At 40.3% G+C, this 25,493-nt stretch overlaps 1 protein-coding gene across 8 annotated transcripts in view; it reads left to right on the top strand.

The window, feature by feature from the left end:
- Positions 1–25,493, top strand: part of lyst (lysosomal trafficking regulator) — a 110,528-nt gene that overhangs the window by 306 nt on the left and 84,729 nt on the right. For 4 of the 8 annotated variants that reach the window (XM_061910638.1, XM_061910641.1, XM_061910639.1 and 1 more), the window contains exons 2-5: positions 230–332; positions 422–455; positions 535–770; positions 15,883–18,502. In XM_061910638.1, the coding sequence (XP_061766622.1) occupies positions 18,332–18,502 (171 nt within the window). In that variant the 5' untranslated portion in view covers positions 230–332; positions 422–455; positions 535–770; positions 15,883–18,331. Of the gene's footprint in view, positions 1–229; positions 456–534; positions 771–15,882; positions 18,503–25,493 lie in introns of those variants that run through there. The other 4 variants (XM_061910644.1, XM_061910640.1, XM_061910637.1 and 1 more) reach the window with 3 other exon arrangements.

Raw genomic sequence — 25,493 nt, 5'->3', positions numbered from 1 at the left:
ATTATTTTACAGTGAATCTATTAAAAAGTGGTTTATTTTATACATAACACAGTTGGAAATACTGTCTATATTGCCATTCACAATAGTGTGGTCAAATTGAGGAAAACAGATCAGACATTGTCTAAATGGAATTTCCACATACATGTCAATAATTTTTTTTTTTCAAGCACTGGTTTTGTTTGATTGAGATTACTACTTGAATGTATTATATTCTTTAATTATTGTACAGGTTAGTTCAAAACAATGGTCTGTGAAGAAAGAGCGTGAACCAAACAAAGGAGTTCCTTTATTTTGAAAATGCGCCCAGAGCGGAAACGAGGAGTCTGCTGAGTGTAATTACTTCATCGCCTGTCACATCTAAGCCAGCTAGCCATGGCTAGTTTAATCGCTCATGTCCATGTTTATTTTCTTCATTATGCAGTGTGTCACGACTTGCGGATCCCAGGCTGGTAAAGGTAGGCTATTGTCTTACGTGGGTGTTTGACAGCCATTTCTGAGCGAGGAAAAGTGTCCCAATGTTGTGTACCTCTGCAGATGCTGAATGAAAAAGAGAAGAGCGCATGAATCTGCTATGAAAGACTCAGGAACACATTTGGGGTTCTGGAAGACGCCTGGTGGGGAAATCTGGGACATTTTATTTGGGTCTTCCTGGATTCTTCTACACCTTGGTTGGTGTTGGCGTGGAAGACATGGCCAGTCCACTGCAGGGCGACTTGTCCTATGCGTGGGAAAAGTACATGGACTGTAGGCTTCAAGGAGCAGATCTGCAGGTATGTGCTGCACACCACCGTGCTTTCTACTCATCCATTTTCCTAGAGTATAATTTTTACTATTACTACTAGGGCTCGGCGATATGGCCTTTTTTTAATATCTCGATATTTTTAGGCCATATCGCAATACACGATATCTCGATATTTGAATTAACACTTGATTCATATAATCTCAGCAGTATGATGATTCTTAAAACATTCTTCTTCATACTGCATTAATATATGCTCATTTTAAACTTTCATGCAGAGAGGGAAGTCACAACTAAGTCAATTGAGCAAAAGTGTATTTATTAAACAGTTATTAAGCAGTGGCACAAACATTCATGTCATTTCAAAACAGAAAGTGAAAGATTGTCAGAGACATTTTAAGTGTCAAATAAAAATGAGCTGCATTATAGGAAATCAAATAGTATTCGTCCTTCACTATGTGGCAGGTTACTACGGACGTTTTTAAATTCTGTTGTTGACTAGTTTTTTCATACGGTGTTGATGTGGAAATGTTTGCCTCTGCATTTTGATGGTGTGGGCGTGTGGCATCGAACGGAGATGTTGAAATGCGGAGAAAGCACTCTTCATTCTCTAGCTCAGTGGTTCTCAACCTTTTTTCAGTGATGTACCCCCTGTGAACATTTTTTTAATTCAAGTACCCCCTAATCAGAGCAAAGCATTTTTTTGGTTGGAAAAAAAGAGATAAAGAAGTAAAATACAGCACTATGTCATCAGTTTCTGATTTATTAAATTGTATAACAGTGCAAAAATATTGCTCATTTGTAGTGGTCTTTCTTGAACTATTTGGGAAAAAAAGATATAAAAATAACTAAAAACTTGTTGAAAAATAAACAAGTGATTCAATTATAAATAAAGATTTCTACACATAGAAGTAATCGTCAACTTAAAGTGCCCTCTTTGGGGATTGTAATAAAGATCCATCTGGATTCATGAACTTAATTCTAAAAATTTCTTCACAAAAAAAGAAATCTTTAAAATCAATATTTATAGAACATGTCCACAAAAAAATCTAGATGTCAACACTGTATATTGCATTGTTGCATTTCTTTTCACAGTTTATGAACTTACATTCATATTTTGTTGAAGTATTATTCAATAAATATATTTATAAATGATTTTTGAATTGATGCTATTTTTAGAATATTTTTTTAAAAATCTCACGTACCCCTTGGCATACCTTCACCCAGGGGTACGCGTACCCCCATTTGAGAACCACTGCTCTAGCGGGTGACTCTTCAAATTATGCTACATATTAGCAGTCATGCTACTTTTTAAAGCAACACTTTTGGCCCACACTTGACAAATTATGGTTGTCCGTCCGACATATTCCCACTTGAAGCCAAACCATCGCCAGACGATGGACCCCCTGCTGTTCTTTTTGGGAATTAATTCTTCCTTCATTCGCACCTTCTTTCTCTCGTAATACCACTCGCACGACTCTGCTAGCATCACAGCTAACGTTACCCATGCTGCTACCTCTCTGCTATGCGAGGGCGTATACGTATGTGATGTATGACGTGACAGCATGTGACGTGTGTAAGAAGGTACGCTTGCTGTCTGTGAGAAGGAGAGACAGGAAAAAGCGAGAAGAGCCTGTAGTGTAATGCCCGCAGCTAAAAGCAACTGCGTGAGAACGTCTATTCAAATATCACAATACTGTATAGTCATTTTCCATATCGCACAGAGACAAACCCTCAATATATCGTGTATATCAGGGGTCGGCCACCTTTACCACTCAAAGAGCCATTTGGACCCGTTTCACAAAGTAAAGAAAACAATGGAAGCCACACAACGCTTTTGAAATTTTTAATGAAATAATACTGCATAAAGAGTTTTTTTGTTGTTTGTGCTATGTATAAGCCAGGGGTCTCAGACACACGGCCCACACCTTAATATGAAAATGTAATGTTAGTGCGGCCCGCAAGTTTTATATGAATGCCGCTTGACAGCGTCACACCTGCCAACCCCCCACAATTTTCCCGGGAGACTCCCGAATTTTAGTGTAATTATTCTCTCGAATGAAGGCTGGTGCTCACTCAATGAACAATAATAAGGGCGTACAATGATGCCACTACCACTGGCGCCCTCTACAGCTTGTACAAATAGCTTACCAGCCCAAAGAAATGTTTGATGAGACTATTGCAGACACACGTAAGTGACTGCAAGGCATCCTTATTCAACAGCAATACAGGTGACACTGAGGGTGGCCGTTTAAACAACTTTAGCACTCTTACTAATATGCGCCACACTGTGAACCCACACCAAACAAGAATGAAAAACATATTTCAGGAGAACATTCCCACTATAACACAATATAAACACGACAGAACAAATACCGTATTTTTCGGACTATAAGTCGCTCCGGAGTATACGTCGCACCGGCCGAAAATGCACAATAAAGAAGGAAAAAAACATATATATGTCGCACTGGAGTATAAGTCGCATTTTTGGGGGAAATTTATTCGATAAAACCCAACACCAAGAATAGTCATTTGAAAGGCAATTTAAAATAAATAAAGAAAAGTGAACAACAGGCTGAATAAGTGTACGTTATATGACGCACGAATAACCAACTGAAGACGTGCCTGGTATGTTAACGCAACACATCATGGCAAGAGTCATTCAAATAAGTATAACATATAAAACAGGCTATACGTTCACCAAACAATCTGTCAGTCATAATTGCTAAATCCGATGAAATCTTCCTCGGTGTCGCCTCTGGTATGTGTCCCGCTAGCGTCCTTTCTTTCTGCTGCTCGATTGCTGTTCTCTGCTGTATATTTCACTACGTCCACCTTGTAATCTGCAGTATATGATTTCCTTTTCGGTGCCATTTTAGTTCAGTCCTTCTCAGTTTTTATAAGTTACCGCCATTGTTGATGTGATCCATTTTAATAGCTCTGGCAGTAGCGTATAGCATGTAGCAGTTAGCATATCATGACCCACAATGCACTTCTGCCATTACCCGCGCCCGGCGAATTCTTATTGGTTGGCGTTTGAGTGACGATTGTTGACGTATGTGTGACGATTGCGGACATTTTCTCCGTCCCTCACGCGAATTAAATAAATAACATTATTTAATATTTTACGGTAATGTGTTTAAAATTTCACACATAAGTCGCTCCGGAGTATACGTCGCACCCACAGCCAAACTATGAAAAAAATGTCGACTTGTAGTCCGAAAAATACGCCACCCAGAATCCCATGTATCCCTAACTCTTCCGGGCTACATTTTACACCCAGCTACCACCAACTCAACCCCCCTACCACACCTCCGTGCGTCGGTTGAGGTGAGGGGGGGGTGTATAATGTAGTCCGGAAAAGTTAGGGATACATGGGATTCTGGGTATTTGTTCTGTCGTGTTTATGTTGTGTTATAGTGCGGATGTTCTCCTGAAATGTGTTTGTCATTCTTGTTTGGTGTGGGTTCACAGTGTGGCGCATATTAGTTAGAGTGTTAAAGTAACCTGTACGGCTGTTGACCAAGTATGCCTTGATTGAGGTTGCATTCAAAATGTGACCGTCCGGCCGGCACGCAGATAGCATTGTGTAAATCCTGGCGCAATGACATGTAGAAAGGGTGTTAGAAGCATTGTCGTCACGGCACGCCCTCAAAGTTGATGTCTGGGTGAAAATCGAAAAATATTTACCCGGGAGATTTCTGGTAGAGACACTGTAATCTGGAAACCTACTGGAGAATTCTGGGCGGTCGGCAAGTATGCGGCTGAGCCACATCAGAGTGGTGAAAGAGCCGCATGCGGCCCCGGAGCCGCGGGTTGCTGACCCCTGGTGTATATCGATATATCGCCCAGCCCTAATTACTACTACATTTGTTTCAAGCCGACTCAAATAAACTTCTTGCTTTGCAAAACTGATACTTATAAACGATAACTTAATCGTATCTATTAATTTTAGGTGTCTTGGTAGGCTTTCAAAGTGGTTGAGGTTTGATGTGTTGGGGTGTGATTTTCACCCCCCCCTCCTTGCGGAATGTTTGCAGAACATTTGGTGTAAATAGCAAGAAAAATGTTTTTTTTTTAAACACTGACATAGTCCCACGCGATCGACGCTATGTTTGTTTATAATTAACTTTACAGCAGCGGCGGGAAAAAGAGATGATTGATTTGCTCACCGTAACCCACCAATAATCTGGCCTCATTGATACGTTTGTAATTTTATCTGTATGTCATCATAATTCTTCATATTCATATTGATTTTCGTGAAAAGGTATGTGATCGTTATTGCTGATTAATGCCTTTTTAATGTTGATGCATATTGTCTCTGGTGGACACTTTATTTGTACTACCCCCAGTTGAAAAGTGGCTAGCAGCTACACCGAAAATACAATTATACAATTATAATTAAAAAGAAATAGAATTAATTATGATTAAAATCAATCAAATACTGTGGATGGAATACTTTCAGTTGTCATTTGCACAATCAAATAAAACAGTTTTTAGGCTGGATTTGAACACTGCCAACGTTGAGGCCCGTTTCCCATTTTCAGGAAGAACATTCCAGATTTTAGGAGCATACAACTGAAATGCACTTGGTCCTTACCCTAGGCACCAGCGTATATTCTCAGCGCTCGAGATTGTTCATATGGCTCCAACATGTCAGATAAAGTATCATTACCATGTATTATTATCACTGGAGGATGAGGCTAAACATGTTACACACCAAGATCAAGCCATTAGCAGGCAAGGTGATAGTTAAACTAATCGGTAAGCTAATTGCTTAGATAATCGCTAAAATAGCTTGAAATAACATCAAGAAATACGTGCTTAGTGATATTTCCGAAGCGTTGCTGGAACCATTTTGCAGCAGAAAGTAAGCAGATGTTAACCATTAGGAAATCAACAAGTAGATTAATAAGAGTCTAGAGCAAGTGTGTCAGACTCGTTTTTATTGAGGGCCAAGTTACAGTTATGGTTGCCCTCAGAGGGCCGCTTGTAACAGCAAATAATGTACAAAATTGCATATTCATTTTTTTGTGTTATTATTATTTTACAGACACTGTAAAAATAAATCTGAATAATTTACCCTAAAATTTGGTAACTGAGTTGCCAGTTCCTCCCACGCCAAAGACATGCAACTGGGGATAGGTTGATTGGCAACACTAAATTGGCCCAAGTGTGTGAATGTGAGTGTGAATGTTGTCTGTCTATCTGTGTTGGCACTGTGATGAGGTGGCGACTTTTCCAGGGTGTACCCCACCTTCCGCCCTAATGCAGCTGAGATAGGCTCCAGCCACCCCCTGCGACCCTGAACGGGACAAGTGGTAGAAAATGGATGGCTGGATGGAGTTGCCAGTTTATACTGTAAAATCTACAGTTTACAATATATAAGGTAAATGGAAAAAGAGCACCCACTGTTTTTTTTACGGTATAATACTGGCAGCATAGTGGCCAGAATTTTACTGTCAAATGGACGGTGGTTTTTACAACATATTGCTGCAAATGGAAAAACAGTCCCACTGTTTTTTTATTCTGGCAAATGTATTTTAAATTCTACCAGTTTTTTACTATGAAAAACTGTGATACCATTTTTCCATTTAAAGTGATAGTAGAAACAACAACCGTAGATATAACAGTCATATGCTGCCAAATTTTACAGTAATGACAACGGTAGTTTTTTCAAACTACAGTAATATGCTGTAAAAACCCATGCATTTTACCGTAAAATCTAATGTAATTTTTACAGTGTACAATTTGATGGATAACTTGCTTTGAAATCATATGTTGAACAGATATTGAAGTATTTATTACTATTTAAACGAAAACAAAATATTTGGAAAGTATGATTACGGTGTACAATATTTGTTTCAATATTGCATTATATTTAAGTTTAAAAGGTATGCAATTTGATGCAGTAGATATATTTCTTTTATCAAAATGGAAAAAACAAATACATTTAGTAAGAAAAGACAAAAGTACTTTTTTAACGCAATTTTTTTCTAGGGGCTATATAAAATGTTGTGGCAGGCCAGATCTGGCCCCCGGGCCTTGAGTTTGACATATATGGTCTCGAGCAATGATGACAACAGCCTCTGAAGTATATCTCACTTCTCTGTGAAGCGCTTTGAGTGTCTGTAAAAGCATTATATCAATCTAATCCATTATTATTATTATTACTATTATTATTATTATTTTCATTATTAATATTATAACAGGTAATTGGAGGGTGGATCGATCCATAATTCAATGGTGTTGATACCAAGGGTAGTATCAGTACAGGATTTTCATGGGTCATTAAAAAGAAAATTAGGCATTAAATGGCATTAAAAAGCATTAACTACCTCGGCAACCTCAGCCCCTCAGTACATACACTTGTAAAGAACATAATGTCTTGAGTTTCCAATAATTTCTCCAGGTCTTATTTTTTTGTGATAGAGTGATTGGAGCACATACTTGTTGGTCACAAAAAATATTCATGAATTTTGGTTCTTTAATGAATTTATTATGCGTCTACTTAAAATGTGACCAAATCTGCTGAGTCAAAAGTATATACGCAGCAATGTTAATATTTGGTTACATGTCCTTTGGCAAGTTTCACTGCAATAAGGTTCTTTTGGTAGCCATCCACAAGCTTCTGGTAGAATTTTTGACCACTCCTCTTGACAAAATTGGTGCAGTTCAAAATTGGTTTTCTGACTGGTTTCTTCAGTATTGTCCAGACGTTTAAGTCAGGACTTTGGGAAGGTCAGTCTAAAACCTTAATTCTAGCCTGATTTAGCCATTCCTATACCACCTTTGACGTGTGTTTGGGGGTCATTGTCCTGTTGGGACACCCAACTGCGCCCAAGACCCAACCTCGGGGCTGATGATTTTAGGTTGTCCTGAAGAATTTGGAGGTAATCCTCTTTTTTAATTGTCCCATTTACTCTCTGTAAATCACCAATTCCATTGGCAGCAAAACAGGCCCAGAGCATAATACTACCACCACCATGCTTGACGGTAGTTATAGTGTTCCTGGGATTAAAGGCCTCACCTTTTCTACTCCAAACATATTGCTGGGTATTGTGGCCAAACAGCTCAATTTTTGTTTCATCTGACCACAGAACTTTCCTTCGGAAGGTCTTTGTCCATGTGATGTTTCTCGGCAAAAGCATATTAGAAAGTATTCAGTAACAAATGTGTCCACATCTTTCAACGAACTGAATCATGACTAATAATGAATTATTGTGACTATACGACGCATGCTGATATCGTATCGGGTTGATATTAGTATAGGCCAGTATTCAAAGCTCCGATTTCAGTATTGTATTGGAAGTGAAGATGTTGTATGGAAGTTGTGTCAAAGTTTTTTTTATTGAGGGCCACGACACAAATATGGCTGCCCTCATGTAACATTGAATATATATGAATTTAAATGTACAGTTCAGTAGCCTAGTAAGTTACACAATTTTAATAGGAACATCTTTTTGATAACAATATTTTTTACTAACAGATTGATGGATAACTTGCTTTGCTTGTTGCAGGACCAATATTAAAGTAAACAACATATGCAATCGGACACAGTACATTTTTCTGTCAAAAGTGAAAGAATAATACGTTCCTTTAGTCAGAAAGTGCCGTTTTGCAGGCCACATATATGACATTGCCGGCCACATAAAATAATGGGGTGTACTGCATAAAATGAAGTGAAGGGCCACATTAAATCAGACAGGGGACCGCATAAAATTAGGCGGCATATCACATAAAATGATGCCACAGGCTACATAAAATGATGCGGTGGACCACGTAAAGAGATGTGATGGACCATTTTGAATCATGTGGCGGGCCAGATTTGCCCCCGTGCCTTGAGTTTGGCACCTGCCTTGAATGGGGATACCCCTAATTATATTGCCTGATTATAATGTTACTTTGTTTCAGTGTTTTTTGTTTACCACCAAATTATTAGTTGACTTTATTCCAAGTAGACTGTACCATCATCTTTGTGGTAATATCCTCTGAGCATAGAAATATATGGGGAAGGTGGGGCTTGGTTGGTAGAGCGGCCAGCAACTTGAGGGTCCAGGGTCGATCCCCGCTCCCGCCATCCTCGTCACTGCTGTTGTGTCCTTGGGCATGACACTTTACCCACCTGCTCCCAAAGCCACCCACACTGGTTTAAATGTGGCTTAAAGATGGAGATAATGGCTTTCACTATGTAAATCAATTTGAGTCTCAAGGACAAAGTACTATATAAATATAATTCACTTAATTTCTAAATTAGACCTCTGTCAGGATGAAGTTGAAAAAAAGTGTCTGTTTCACGTTGGATGAGCATGTGTTACCAAATGCAAAATTGTACAACGTTAACTAGCACAAACAAATGTTAATTCTGTTTTGTATGGTTGCTGTGAAACAGGAACATTTTGGAGTTAGAGGCCATCACACCAGTTTACCTAATTTAGATAGAGAATGAGAGGATTGTGTGTGTGCTGGTGTTAATTTCCATTGGTAATCTTGTGTTGGGAGGGCAGTTAAAGCCCAGATTGAAGTCATGCAGCGCTTGTCATGCTGTCCCAGTAGTCTGACTGAAAAGAAAGACTGAAACTAAATGATTCCTTATTCTGCTTGGGACTCGCCTCCAACCCTACTCCTCGTACCCAATATATTATGTTGATGCTGCACAAGGCCCACGCTAAGTTTCTGTACTCTTGTCAAGGCAGGTGCCTGATTTTTGCATAAAAGATTTTGCTTCTTAAATCTGTCAGGATGCTGCATCGCTTTCAGTCAGCCTCCTGCTGTCAGGCACTCAGCAGGCCGATCACAAGACTAAGATTAGGCCACAGATGATGTGATTTAAACATTATTTTCATCCATTTTTCCCATATCTCAGTCATGTGTGTGGAGCTCTTTGAAGACAGACCTGCTATGAAAGTAAAAACGAATGCATTCTGGGAAAATCCGCAGGGTTTCTACTGGCTTTGAACAAACACTTTCTTTTACTACAGTCATCATATGCACATTATGTTGTGTAATGTTTGCTTGGTTTTTGACAGTTTTAACCCCTTAGCGTTTTGGAATGGCGTTGCTGTAATGTCTAAAAAGTAATATCCTTTGGGCTTTTTTGAAAGCTAACAATTAGGAATATGTAAAGCGCAGTTGACACTGACTAATAGGTGTTTGAAACACACTGAAATATGGATTTTTTTAGATTGTCTTGGGTATTTTACAAAAGCTTGTGCTTTCAAAATAACTTTGGAGTGAGTTCCATCCATCCATCCATCCATTTCCTACCGCTTGTCCCGTTTGGGGTCACGGGGAGTCGCTGGAGCCTATCTCAGCTGCATTCGGACGGAAGGCGGGGTACACCCTGGACAAGTCACTACCTCATAACAGGCCCAACCAACACAGATAGACAGACAACATTCACACCCACATTCACACACTAGGGCCAATTTAGTGTTTCCAATCAACCTATCACCAGGTGCATGTTTGTGGAGGTGGGAGGAAGCCGGAGTACCTGGAGGGAACCCACGCAGTCACAGGGAGGACATGCAAAAGTTATGGGTTGGAAAACACAATGGCGCCATAGTTTTAGTCCTTAAAAAAATCCAGTTAAAATATTACAATAATAAGTATTTTACACACATTTAGTTGGCATCAGGTGTTCTGAAGGTGAAACACATTCAATGGGTCACTTTCAGGGCTGCAGCTATAGAATATTTGACTCTCAAATCCATCAATGAGTATCAATCCATTAATTAATTAATTAATTTAATCAATTTATTAATCAAATAATCTAATAAAACCCACTTTTTAGCCTCTTTGCATCTTTTAGGAAAACTTTAAAAAAACAAAACATTTTCTAATGATCATTCTTTAAATGCAAATGTGGCCCCAATGTCGCCTCAACGTCACTTGCATGTGCAGTGTGATTAAGTGAAAACACAGGAAGTTGACCAGGAGGAAGTCGCTACTATCCAGCCATCCATCCATTTACTACCGCTTATTCCCTTATGGGTTGCGGGGAGCGCTGGTGCCTATCTCAGCCACAATCGGGCGGAAGGCGGGGGGGTACACTCTGGACAAGTCGCCACTTCATCGCAGGGCCAACACAGATAGACGGACATCATTCACACTCACATTCACACACTAGGGCCAATTCAGTGTTGCTAATCAACCTATCCCAAGGTGCATGTCTTTGGAAGTGGGAAGAAGCCGGAGTACCCGGAGGAAACCCACGCATTCACGGGCAGGGCATGCAAACTCCACACAGAAAGATTCCGAGCACGGGATTGAACCCAAGACTACTCAGGACCTTCGTACCAACCCTTCTGCCACCGTGAAGCCCGATGTCGCTACTACTACAAAATAAAATAAAAGTCGCTACATTTTTAGAAAATTATATTTTATATCAAATATATCAAAATATATTTTTATATATTACATGTAGCCTACATCATTTGCATACAACTGACAAGTGATGCACCGAATATGAGGTCGTCTTAAATTGACTTTTCTGACTGAAACCGCAGGTTGTGATGAAATATATCTACTTTTTTTAATTTTATTTTTTTTACCAATGATTGCCACACACACTCTTGGTGCAGCGAAATTATTCTCTGCATTTGACCTATCACCCTTGATCACCCCCCTGGGAGGTGAGGGGAGCAGTGGGCAGCAGTGGTGCCGCGCCCGAGAACACTTCCACTGGCGATTGCGTCTTTCACCGTGCACCCGCGAGGGACGTAGCTCACGCAAAGCTGACGAAAACTTTATTTACGGGTCGCATTCAGGTCGCATTGCGTTTAGACTGAAGTCACATTTGAAAAGATCAGATTCAATGAGATTGGGACTGCCTCCTAATGTGGCCTGAATCTGATGGGAAAAGATCAGATGTGAAGCAGTTTGGAGTGATTACACTGGCAAAAGAAATATGATTTGTGTCGCTTGAGGGCAAAAAAATCTGATTTAATGTGCAGTGCAAACAGGGCCTTAGTTTGTATTGTTTTTTTTTCAGCTTGTATCCCTGTATCTCTTAGTGATACAATCTTAAATCATTGTCAAAAAAAATAATTTCAGTCTTACAGACATTATGTTCACTATCATGAAATACTCAACTGTTCATCGTTTTGAAATGGCTCAGTCTACATTCAAGTGGATGAAAGTAACGTTACAGTCGTTGGTCTTGTGTGCATATTTTAGTTCAGCCATGTAGAATCAGAAACAGCATTTCTGATGTTCTCATTATAATTCATTGAAATGTGTATCAAGGCATTGCAGTTGATAATTATAATGTATTTGTAGTAATTTGTGATTTTTTTTCTTGCTCTTGTGTATCTTGTGTATCACCCGTGCAGAAATGGAGATGGGGAACAATAACATATGATGTATAAATAACTTACTGTTTTTTTCATAATTACAATAACTGAAACATAGACTTAAAGGCCTACTGAAATTAGATTTTCTTTTTTAAACGGGGTTAGCAGGTCCATTCTATGTGTCATACTTGAGCATTTCGCGATATTGCCATATTTTTGCTGAAAGGATTTAGTAGAGAACATCGACGATAAAGTTCGCAACTTTTGGTTGCTAATAAAAAAGCCTTGCCTGTACTGGAAGTAGCAGACGATGTTGTGCGCGTGACGTCACGAGTTGTGGAGCTCCTCACATCCTCACATTGTTTACAATTATGGCCACCAGCAGCGAGAGCAATTCGGATCGAGAAAGCGACGATTTCCCCATTGATTTGAGCGAGGATGAAAGATTCGTGGATAAGGATAGTGAGAGTGAAGGACTAGAAAAAAAGACAGGGCAGTGGGAGCGATTCAGATGTTATTAGAAACATTTACTAGGATAATTCTGGAAAATCCCTTATCTGCTTATTGTGTTACTAGTGTTTTAGTGAGATTATATAGTCGTACCTGAAAGTCGGAGGGGTGTGGCTACGGGTGTGGTGACCGCCAATGTCTCTGAGGGAAGCCACGTTTCTCGACGAGGCGATGCGAAGGCAGCCGTTCGGGCCGGGCTGAGCTTTTTTTCTCCCTCCTCCACGGTGGAAGCATCCCACGTTCGGGGGCGGCCGGTCGGAGGAGGCAAGAGAGTCGACACTGCTGCCTCTTTGACAGGTGCACGAGGAACGACGCAAGCTCCGCTCATGTCTACGGTAAGAGCCGACGTATTACCACAATTTTCTCACCGAAACCTGCCGGTTGACATTTAATAGAGAACCATGTTTGCTTGACCGCTCTGTTCCATAGTAAAGCTTCACCTTCGGGAATGTAAACAAGGAAACAACGGCTGTGTTTGTTTTGCTAAAGGCAGCCGCAATACACCGCTTCCCACCTACTACATCTTTCTTCTTTGACGTCTCCATTAATAATTGAACAAATTGCAAAAGATTCAGCAACACAGATGTCCAGAATGCTCTGATTGTACGTGCGTGAAGTTTGCTGCAAATAAAGTCGACTCTATACCACTGTTTCTTAACCATACGGCCGGGGTCAAAAAATATCTTCAAGTTTCTCAGCTGTGGTCCATACGGGCCGCAGCGGCACTCAGTTGTAATACACTTTTCCACCACTTGTGGCAATGATGCCCATCCATCCCATCCATTTTCTACCGCTTATTCCCTTTCGGGGTCGCGGGGGGCGCTGGCGCTTATCTCAGCTACAATCGGGCGGAAGGCAGGGTACACCCTGGACAAGTCGTCACCTCATCGCAGGGCCAACACAGATAGACAGACAACATTCACACTCACATTCACACACTAGGGCCAATTTAATGTTGCCAATCAACCTATCCCCAGGTACATGTCTTTGGAAGTGGGAGGAAGCCGGAGTACCCGGAGGGAACCCACGCATTCACGGGGAGAACATGCAAACTCCACACAGAAAGATTCCGAGCCTGGATTTGAACCCAGGACTGCAGGACCTTCGTATTGTGAGGCAGATGCACTAACCCTTCTTCCACCGTGAAGTGTGGCAATAATGACAATATTGAAAAAAAAATTCATTAGACATTTGAAACTTACGTCATTAAGACGTTTCTTCAGCGCAAAAATGAGTAAAGTGGTGATGCTATATTTTAGTTTATTTAAAAAACATAAATATTATCATTATTATTTATTATTAGTTTAGTTAGAATTCATTTATTTTAGCAGTGCATAATTGTATCCACATATACTTCTTTGGCAGTATATTTGATTAGTATTTAGTTTTGTAATCAGCCTGACCTCAGTCTTGGCAATAATCTTTTTGATTAACATATGGTTTCATATCTTTACACAGGGTTTATTCTGTTAAACTGTAAGTAGGTGACATATAGTTATTAAATATGATTCAAATCAGGAATAAGAAAACTAATTCAAAGTTAATATTTGAGTGGGCCCCACACCCCTCTGTAGTGAAAAAGTGGAGCCCAGAGGTCAAAAAGGTTAGTAACATCTGCTCGATACCAAAACCTTTTTACAGGTTAAAAAAAATACATAATGAGTGGAAATTAGCATGTTTGCTATAATCCAGCATTTTACACAGTCTTTTGTGTTGTTTTCATTAAAGTGCATTGTTCATTTAAATACATAAACTCAAACTCCAGTGCAGTTCATGTTCACCTGGTAAAAATTCAAATCATACAACAAGCTATGTGAGATCACTTTTTTCGCCTGTCGGTCAGCAGTGAGTTAAGTTAAAGTACCAATGATTGTCACACACACACTAGGTGGGGTGAAATTTGTCCTCTGCATTTGACCCATCCCCTTGATCACCCCCTGGGAAGTGAGGGGAGCAGTGGGCAGCAGCGGTGCCGCGCCCGGGAATCATTCATGGTGATTTAACCCCCAATTCCAACCCTTGATGCTGAGTGCCAAGCAGCGAGGCAATGGGTCCCATTTTTTTTATAGTTGTTGGTATGACTCGGCCGGGGTTTGAACTCCCAACCTACCGATCTCAGGGCGGACACTCTAAACACTAGGCCACTGAGATGGCGTGCAATAATGTAAACAGGAAGAAGGATTGCTTTTGTTGAAGTGAGTTAGGAAGTGCTACCAGAAACAAAAGGCAGCAATTGTTTTTTGTTCATAACTGTATACTTATCATATATATTAATTTCAGAGGATGTCATGAGCAACGTATGCATGCTGACAAATAATTGCATGCTAAACCAAATACATGTCCAGTGAATAAATCGGTGGTTTCATGTATTTCCTACTTATAGTTATGTCACACCTGATTGGTCCATTTGCTACCACCTGGTCTCACAGTAACGGAACCTTGCAATGTTTTTGTTTTGGAATGGCACCAAGGCCCATTTTATACTGTTTGGTTGCTGTGTTCACCCAAAGACAAACAAACTGCACAAAAGGTTGCCCTAGTGTGTTTTCACATTTGTAGTTGGCTTTCTTTGGTCCATATAAGCTAATGTCTTGTCTTCACAATCACTGGCAATTATACGCAATTATAATTCCAGGCTTTCCAAAATGTGTCACAGCAAACCAAGTGACACAAAACTCTTTTCCAATTGGTCAGCAGTGGCCACAGGAATTTTAAGAGGAAGAAGATTGCAGTTTTGAATAAAATCGTACACAACCACAACAATGAGCAAAACTAGTTGTTGATCATTTAAATCTAGCAGGCAACATACAGAACACAAGCAAAACATTCTGAGCATGAATGTTGTTATGCAAATCATGTACATTAAAAACCAAAGTCATATCCATTAAGTCCCTGTTTTATCCAGCCAGTCATATATGATTGAGTCATTTGACACTTTTAGGTTTGGTTCGTGTTCAGACCTGACCAAACAAACTGGACCTAGCAACAAAATGAACCGGGGTGACAGTCAGCAGGAAAACATCAAGGGCATGAAGTCTGACTATTCTGTCTTGTGATTATTACATTCAAACATTGTAGATCCTCATTTCACATTTCTAGTGTTTTTTTTTTTTCTGACACGGTTTCCCACATTTCTCGCTTGATCACTGGAGATCTTTAATTTCTGCTTTTATTGTTCCTACCACAGTTTCAACCAGAACTTGTACTTATTTCTCCAAATACTTGCCTAAACGTTTTAATTATTTATCCTTCTCCATCTTTAAGTTTTTTCACCCTGTAGCATGTTGTTAGGTGTGTTTTGACTCCTAAAAACACTGCTGCCTGCTAATTTGCTTTCAGGTTGGAATACAGACTCAACAATTGCTGCCTAAATGCTAACAAGGGAAGTAACATTGTTTGGCTAAAACTCAACTTCCTGTGTTTAGCATACTAATAACATTCTTAATAGTTAGTAATGTGAATGTGTTCTCTTAATACAATTATTTAAAGGGCCCTTCTAATGCTGACAACATTGGTACTTTCTTCAATGGATCTGAAGATTAGGTGTACGTGTAAAATTCCCCCCCAAATAGATACACAAGTGGTTTAAGGCTTGTTTTCAAGACATTTATGAACGCTCACTTTTACCCCCAAAATGTGGGCGGGCCTGCGCCAGCCTGCTGACATCACCAACAAAAGACTGGATGCAATTTCATATTGTAATTAAAATGTGTTTTGGTGGCATCTTCATCCAGAACCATTGTATTTTTGTGCATAATTTGGAGGAATTGGCAAATTTTGCTGCCAGATGCATTGTTGCAGGTTGTAGAAATACGACTAAAGAAGGGGTCAGTGTGCATACATTTCCCAATGAAGGGAATATAAGGAAAGTATGGACCTCTACAGTCAAATTGAGCACGTTGTGTGTAATTTGCAGAGATAATTTTAATGATTCTGACTTCCCAGAAGAAGGGTTTTGATGAGAGTTTGGATGTAAAAAATGTTTGCAAAAGACTGAAGACATAGGCAATCCCGAAAATAAAGAGCGCCCTCGAGGGAAAAAAGACTGAGTCAGAAACTGCAGAAAAAACAGAGATAGAAGAGCAGAAACAGGAGGCAAGCTGATAGTGTACTGTTTTGCATCCTCTTCTACTGATGGTTTTCTCCAGATGCTTGAGAAAATGCTAAAAGAGCATGAGGAGAAACAGGCTCTGGTGTGTAAGGAAAAAGAACAGGGATGTCTGAAAACTGTGATTCTTTTATATATTTCTTTGTTCATGATAAAAACAATATAATTTTTGAAGTAATCATGGACCAAGGCGACAAAAACATGCAAATAAGTAATCAAAAAAGTAGTTTTATATGACTTTATCCACACTGTCTATGCAGGGAAATGGGCTCCAGTTCTGCAGATGACGTCACACTAAGAGGAGGCGGCATATTGATTCTGGCGATGTAGTTAGTTATCTTATCGATTATTACAAATCTAATAAGGGAAATTATGGAAAACAATTCTGGAGAACTCACATGTAAATAATCCAATACTAAAAGTTGTAGAGTAAAAGTGAAAGTTGTGTTTATATTGTTGTGGTTACTGAGAGACAGCAGATGACCATACATAACTCATTGATTTTTTCCCCAAACACAATGAAATCTGTTTTTTAATTAAAGAGTAAGACTGCACAGTAGTTAATAAACATTTGTGAAAGTGGGTGTGTTGAAAGAAACTAATGTGTAAAAAATGAATAATGCTTATATCTAAAACGAATGACAAAATACTGGAACAACCTGTCAGATTCTTTTTTGGGCATGTCTTGAGCTTTGACCCTTCAACCATCTCTTGTTTGTCTTAAGCAGACACATTTTCATTTCCTGCACGATGTTTGAGCCTAGATAAGGGACCTTGTGCTCTCAAACATGCTTTATTAAGGGAGCGCACTGACATTTTACCTCGGTGCTCTCACCTCTGACTCACAGCATGGGAGGAAATGCAGAACGTTAAGGGCTCCTCATGATGCTCATCACCCAAACGTCAAATTAGATCAGTCAGGATCTCAAACTGGAAAAAAAAACATTGCATAACCAATGCTCCCACATCCCCTTCTCACGAGGACCGGATAACATCCCTTTCGCTGCTTAGTGCAAAGTTGTGGAGTGCTTAAGAGGAAAGTCTGGAGCAGCTTGTGTGACTCAGCCAACAGACTCCCATGACTTGGCCTCCCGTGATCAGCACTATTAAAGACCCAGGTCACAGCGGTGGTGGCTTAGTAGTGATAAAGCATTAGAACATTGAAGTATAGCAATAACAGAAGTAATGGAAGTGTAGTGCACTCAGTTTCCAGTTAGAGATCAAACAGTCCTTTTTTTTTTAATTGTGCCAACTTGATTATTTCAGGAAGTAATCCATTTAAGTACGGTACACAAATTGGACAATCCTTCCTTGTTGTTTCCAAACGATGTTCTTTTGAGCTCCAACCTGTGATTTCCCGAGCTGCAAGGACACTTTTGGCCATCTTCCAGGCTGCCTGGCTGGTACAGAACACATTTTAAAATTGGATTAAAGCCACAGGATAAAAAAATAGCAACAATCACTGCCTGGAAATTAGCCTTATCGTGCACCATTCATTTTCCTTTTCCCATTTGAGGAACATGGCCACAACCTAATAACAGACAGACAGAGTATAAGCGCAGCGATGCTTCAGCCCTGTTTACACACGATTCCATTTCTAGAACTATATAAAGCTTTATTTTTTTTTTGTTTGCACTCTCTTCACACTCGGTCATTTATTTCATCCTTTTGTTGTTGTCTATGTTGCTATCCTGTCTTTCATTATCCATTCTTTTCTTTCGTTTGCACTTTCCACTTTCTGTGAGTGTGTACAATGTAGTCCATCCCCTGTGGTGCTGTGATCCCACCCAGCCAGCCACCTCCTCAGGGTTTGGATCAAGTTGTCCCACCCGCTGCCCCTGCCTGACACTGGTGAGTGCATTAATCATCTAGTACATGATGCATACATATTTTTAAAGAAATAATAATTTTTTTTTTCAACACAATCAACCCACTTCCAAAGACATGCACCTGGGGATAGGTTGATTGGCAACACTAAATTGGCCCTAGTGTGTGAATGTGAGTGTGAATGTTGTCTGTCTATCTGTGTTGGCCCTGCGATGAGGTGGCGACTTGTCCAGGGTGTACCCTGCCTTCCGCCCGATTGTAGCTGAGATAGGCGCCAGTGCCCCCCGCGACCCCGAAAGGGAATAAGCGGTAGAAAATGGATGGATGGATGGACAATCAACCCAATGTTTTTTTGAAATCTCTTTCATGATGCCAAGTAACATGAAAACAATACTCGCTTTTCCAGTTGCGACACAGGAAGGAAGTTGACACATAGTCCACTGAGCAAGTCAGTCGTTCCATATTTCTTTCAAATTATCATTTATGTAATTTAGTTACCATGAATTGCAGTAAGGGAAAACCTGGCATGGTACAGAAATCTAATGCAATTGATTACTTTAAACACAAGTACATATCAATATTATACTGCAGTGCTTAAAAATACATACAGTATATTGGTTCTGTTACGGAGCTCTTAACTCAACACACTTGTATCTCAAATCAATCTCTCCCATTGAAATTAATTTAAATCATTTTAACTGAAACATGCATTTTAAAAAGAAACACACTTGTAGATAAATTGTAATGTACATAAATTGTAATGTATAAAATCAATATTTACTATCAGGGTTTCCCCTAGATACCAGTGGTGGTGGGGGCGTGGCCTTCATGACGTCATTGTATACTTTGCATAATCTGCTCTGATACATTTATTTTCTTGAAAAAAGCTAAAAAGTTGTATACATACATTTAAAACAAGTCTGTGTTATTATTTAGTATTTATTAACATATGTATTTCCATCCATCCATTTTCTTCCGCTTATTCCCTTTTGGGGTCGCGGGGGGCCCTGGCGCCTATCTCAGCTACAATCGGGCGGAAGGCGGGGTACACCCTGGACAAGTCACCATCTACATATGTATATATATATATAGTAAATTGTTTTGCTCTATTTTTCAATTGTTGCTGTTTATTGTACTTTGTTGAGAATTTTTTAGCAACTAGCAACAAATGCAGTATATTCTTCTAGTTTTATTGCAGACTGTACTATTGTTTCCACTTCTTAACAGCGAGCCGCAGCGAGCCTCTCTCTACTGTACCAAAAGACTCACTTACGTCATAATTGTTTCGCGCTGCTGCGAGCCTTCCCTCCTTAAAAGGCACCACCCTCCTCTTAGTATTTGCACATTGCATATTTTGTCGCTTGCTTTTCGTGGGTATATCTTTGATATATTAATGTACATCCACATTGCAGACATCCTGTTCATCTTGCTTACGTCATCACAACATCCTGTTTCGGCAGTGCTGTTCAGAGTTATTTTTTGGGCACCAAATTTTCGATGCATCACTAGTCAATAGTGAGCACATAATAGGCTATAAATAGCCATTAATACCGTAAGGACCTGCAGGCGTTTGTGTGTTATTGCTGTTCTTTTTCCCATAATTGTGAAAATAACGAGCCTGAAGTGAAAGGGGATTGTCTGAGAATGAAAAAGTGTTGTGGCTTCACGGTGGGAGAGGGGTTAGTGCGTCTGCCTCACAATACGAAGGTCCTGCAGTCCTGGGTTCAAATCCAGGCTCGGGATCTTTCTGTGTGGAGTTTGCATGTTCTCCCCGTGAATGCGTGGGTTCCCTCCGGGTACTCCGGCTTCATCCCACTTCCAAAGACATGCACCTGTGGATAGGTTGATTGGCAACACTAAATTGGCCCTAGTGTGTGAATGTTGTCTGTCTATCTGTGTTGGCCCTGTGATGAAGTGGCGACTTGTCCAGGGTGTACCCCGCCTTCCGCTTGATTGTAGCTGAGATAGGCGCCAGCGCCCCCCGCGACCCCAAAAGGGAATAAGCGGTAGGAAATGGATGGATGGATGAAAAAGTGTTGTTTTGGCCTTCACCTATAACACATTTTGCTTGACAATATTTTGACCTGCAAATGATTGCTGATTAACAATATTACTGCCATTATTTTTTGGGGACCATATTAACCACTGATGTAGTGATAAGACATAATAATAATGTACTGCATGTACAGTATATCCTTTCAGCTGTGATAAAGTTGTATTTCTTGTATATTTTAACATTGTAATGTAAACTTTTAAATCTCCCAAGTTAAATAAAAAAAAAAAAAACTACTTTTTGAGCAAAATGCTGCACTTGAATATTAATTACAACTAAAAGCATTAAAATATGTTAAGGAGGGGGTTGAGGGCCCTCAAATAAACACAACCAAAACAAAAAATAAAATTGCTAATGTATTGACGACGCAGAACTTCAATTTTGAACATGAAGGCAGATGTAGAGTGTACATTACTTAACTGATTAATTGACAATCAAGTTCAATATAAATACTACAGTATAAGCAGATGTATCAACAGATCATATGGAAAATAACCCTAAGTCTTGCAGATTCCGAGTGAGGAACACCAACATGACAAATGTCTGTCAAACGTTTGCAGCACTTTTAGAAATGCTAGTTTTTCAACAGTATTAAATGGCACTGTGTGATGCTAGCCGGCCCCGTCTCGCCAAACAAAGTCAAAAACCTTTAATGACGGAAAAGATAATTCACCCGCTTCTTTTCATTCCGCTCTTGAATGCTCTTGAAGCATGCACATGACGATTTATCGACGCTGGAAAAACTTGCCAACCTAATTTTCATTTATCGTTGGTTATCTGACTTATCAAATATTGGCCCAGGCCTAATGTTGTGTGTCTGCACGGAGATGGAAGTGTGTGCACGGAAGGAATACGTGTTGGAATTGGACCAGCTCTTAGCATAAGATTGGCAATAAACGTTAAAAAGAGCGTCTAAATTTATGTGACTTTTTCAATACATTAAATTACTTTAATTTGTTTTCACATAAAAAAAAATAATTTTTAGGGTGTGGTAGCATTTATTTTGCCATGGCAATGTGCCACGATCAATTACATTGAAGAGAAACCCTGACTAAAAACTATAGTAGTTTTAAGAAGTAATGTAAGAATGATATACGGTATTTACATTGGAGAGTGCACTTCAACAGTAGGGCTGCACAATTGAGAAAAAACCTTTTTGCGATTTTTGTCTTTGTCAGACCACAGAACACTTTTCCACTTTGCATCAAGCCATCTGAGATCAGAATCAGAATCAGAATCAGACATACTTTATTAACCCCCGAGGGGAAATTAAAATTTTCAGCACAATCCCATTCAAGATCAGACAAACATTACAGGGAGACAGAACATGATCCCTGACGGGTCTGCCAACTTTCGGTCCCCTTACTAAAAAGGTGAGATACAGGTAAACCAGTGGGGGGGAATAGGAGAAAACAATAAAAGATTAAAATAAAATAAAGTAAAATAAAAAAATCGGTCTAGGCCTGGGCCCCTGGAGAGGGGGTCCAGACTGAGGCCAAGGGAAAAAAACAACTCATAGCCATAGTACACATCCATCTTACATGTGTGTAAGAAGGAAACATCAAACATCAAAGTTACACAAAGGACATGCAAGACATTAAAGTAGCGGAGCTGATGCTACCAGCCACTTCTACACACAACTATGAATAAAAAGTAAAAGAAACATATACACTGTGGTGGCCTCTGCGGTGTTCCACGCCATCATCTGCTGGGGTGGAGAGAGCATGGCCAGAGACAGGACCAGACCCAACAAAGCAACCAAGAGAGCCAACTCCACTCTCAGTGGCCAACCAACTCTTGGCCAGTGTCCAGTCCGCATGGATGAGCGAGGATACATCCAAGAAGACTGAGGTGTTTGATACCTGCTCATTCAGCCGAGACACTGTGAAGCTTGTCCGTCCCGGCGTTCAGTGGTAGTTCCGCAGCCCTGTCTCTTCATCTACATCTCCTCCAGTCCCTCCAAACTGACTCTGGCGTGGCAGAGACCCAGCACCTGGTCTCCATGTCCAAAAGGCTCCCGGGAGGCAGATCCAGAAGTCCACAAAAAAGCACCGCAGAAGTCACACAGTCCCAAAGGGTCCCGGAAATATATATACAGTGGGGCAAAAAAGTATTTAGTCAGCCACCGATTGTGCAAGTTCTCCCACTTAAAATGATGACAGAGGTCTGTAATTTTCATTTTAGGTACACTTCAACTGTGAGAGACGGAATGTGAAAAAAAATCCAGGAATTCACATTGTAGGAATTTTAAAGAATTTATTTGTAAATTATAGTGGAAAATAAGTATTTGGTCGCTTCAAATAAGGAAGATCTCTGGCTCTCACAGACCTGTAACTTCTTCTTTAAGAAGCTCTTCTGTGTTCCACTCGTTACCTGTATTAATGGCACTTGTTTGAACTCGATATCTGAATAAAAGACACCTGTCCACAGCCTCAAACAGTCAGACTCCACTCCAAACTCCACTATGGCCAAGACCAAAGAGATGTCGAAGGACACCAGGAAAAGAATTGTAGACCTGCACCAGACGCTGCTGCAGCCCTCATTAATTTCACAGAAGACTGCCCCAAATCAGTGTGCATCGACTGGAAAGAGTGTATCTACAATAGGCAAGCAGCTTGGTGTGAAAAAATCAACTGTGGGAGCAATTATCAGAAAATGGAAGACATACAACACCACTGATAATCTCCCTCGATCTGGGGCTTCACGCAAGATCTCATCCCGTGGGGTCAAAATGTTAATGAGAACGGTGAGCAAAAATCCCAGGACCACAAGGGGGGACCTGGTGGATGACTTGCAGAGAACTGGGACCAAAGTAACAAAGGTTACCATCAGTAACACACTACGCCGACGGGGAAACAAATCCTCCAGTGCCAGACGTGTCCCCCTGCTTTACCCAGTGCATGTCCAGGCCCGTCTGAAGTTTGACAGAGAGCACATGGATGATACAGCAGAGGATTGGGAGAATGTCATGTGGTCAGATGAAACCAAAATAGAACTTTTTGGTATAAACTCAACTTGTCGTGTTTGGAGGAAGAAGAATACTGGGTTGCATCCCAAGAACACCATACCTACTGTGCAGCATGGGGTGGAAACATCATGCTTTGGGGCTGTTTTTCTGCTAAGGGGACAGGACGACTGATCCGTGTTAAGGAAAGAATGAATGGGGCCATGTATCGTGAGATTTTGAGCCAAAATCTCCTTCCATCAGTGAGAGCTTTGAATGGTTGACCAAATACTTATTTTCCACCATAATTTACAAATAAATTCTTTAAAATTCCTACAATGTAAATTCCTGGATTTTTTTCCCACATTCTGTCTCTCACAGTTGAAGTGTACCTATGATGAAAATTACAGACCTCTGTCATCATTTTAAGTGGGAGAACTTGCACAATCGGTGGCTGACTAAATACTTTTTTGCCCCACTGTATATAAATATAGTAACACATGAAAACAAGAGGGAAACACAGAAAGATGACACAAGAGCACAGAGCTCTTGCCAACAGCAGCCACTACAGCGGCGCCATCTTGGGAAAAAAAAAAAAAAAAAGATTTGTCCTGGCCCAGCGAAGCTGGCAGGGTTTCTGGGTGTTGTTGATAAATGGCTTTTGCGTTGTATAGTAGAATTTTAACTTCAATCAATCATTCAAAGTTTACTTACATAGCCCTAAATCACGAGTATCCAGATCCCACATCAGGGCAAGAAAAAACTCAACCCAATGGGACGACAATGAGAAATCTTGGAGGGGACTGCAGATGTGGGGACCCCCACCTGGGCGACCGGTGCAATAAACATCGAGTGGATCTAGCATAATATTGTGAGAGTCCAGTACATAGTGGATCTAACATAATAGTGTGATAGTTCAGTCCATAGTGGGGCCGGCAGGAGATCATCTTGAGTGGAGACAGGTCAGCAGCGCAGAGACGTCCCCAACTGATGCACAGATGAGTGGTCCACCCTTGGTCCCCACTTTGGACAGCTAGGCATCATCTATGGTTACCGAATCCATGAAGGAGATGGGGGGCACAGATTCAGCAGAGCAAAAAATAAACGGCAGATCAACTGGTCTAAAAGGGGGACCTGTTTAAAGGCTAAAGTATACGAATGAGTTTTAAGATGGGACTTAAATGCTTCTACTGAGGTAGCATCTCTTACTGTTACTGAAACCCGAATAGAAAATGCTCTATAGCCCGCAGACTTTTTTTGAGCTCTGGGAATCACTAATAAGCCGGAGATCTTTGAACGCAGGTTTTTTGCCGGGACATAGAGTACAATTCAATCAGTAAGATAGGATGGAGCTAGACCGTGTAGTATTTTATACATCAGTAGTAAAGCCTTAAAGTCACATCTTAAGTGCACAGGAAGTCAGTGCAGTTGAGACCCAAAAATAATACATTACAGTAATCTAGAGGAGATGTAATGAACATATGAAAAATTATCTCAGCGTCGCTAGTGGACAAAATAGAACAACTTTTAGCGATATTGCGGAGATGAAAGAAGGTTGTTTTAGTAACACTCTTAATGTGTGACTCAAACGAGAGAGTTGGGTCGAAGATCGTATCCAAATTCTTTACCGAGTCGCCTTGTGTAATTGTTTGGTTGTCAAATGTTAAGGTGGTATTATTAAATAGGTGTCGGTGTCCAGCAGGACCGATAATCAGCATTTCCATAACTTGCACTTACAGATGTAGCGACAAACTGTAGTTACTGACAGTGGTTTTCTGAAGTGTTCCTGAGTCCATGTGGTGATATCCTTTACACACTGATGTTGGTTTCTGATTCAGTACTGCCTGAGGGATCGAAGGTCACGGGCATTCAATGTTGGTTTTCAGCCTCACCGCTTACGTGCAATGATTTCTGCAGGTTCTCTGAACATTTTTTGGTTTCTACAGACCATAGATGGTGAAATCCCTAAATTCCTTATATAATATTCCTTATATAATACCTTGTTGAGAAATGTTGTT

This window comes from Nerophis ophidion, linkage group LG09 (assembly GCF_033978795.1).
Source record: "Nerophis ophidion isolate RoL-2023_Sa linkage group LG09, RoL_Noph_v1.0, whole genome shotgun sequence".
Taxonomy (NCBI): Eukaryota; Metazoa; Chordata; class Actinopteri; order Syngnathiformes; family Syngnathidae; genus Nerophis; species Nerophis ophidion.
This window is presented reverse-complemented; position numbering and strand designations above follow the sequence as displayed.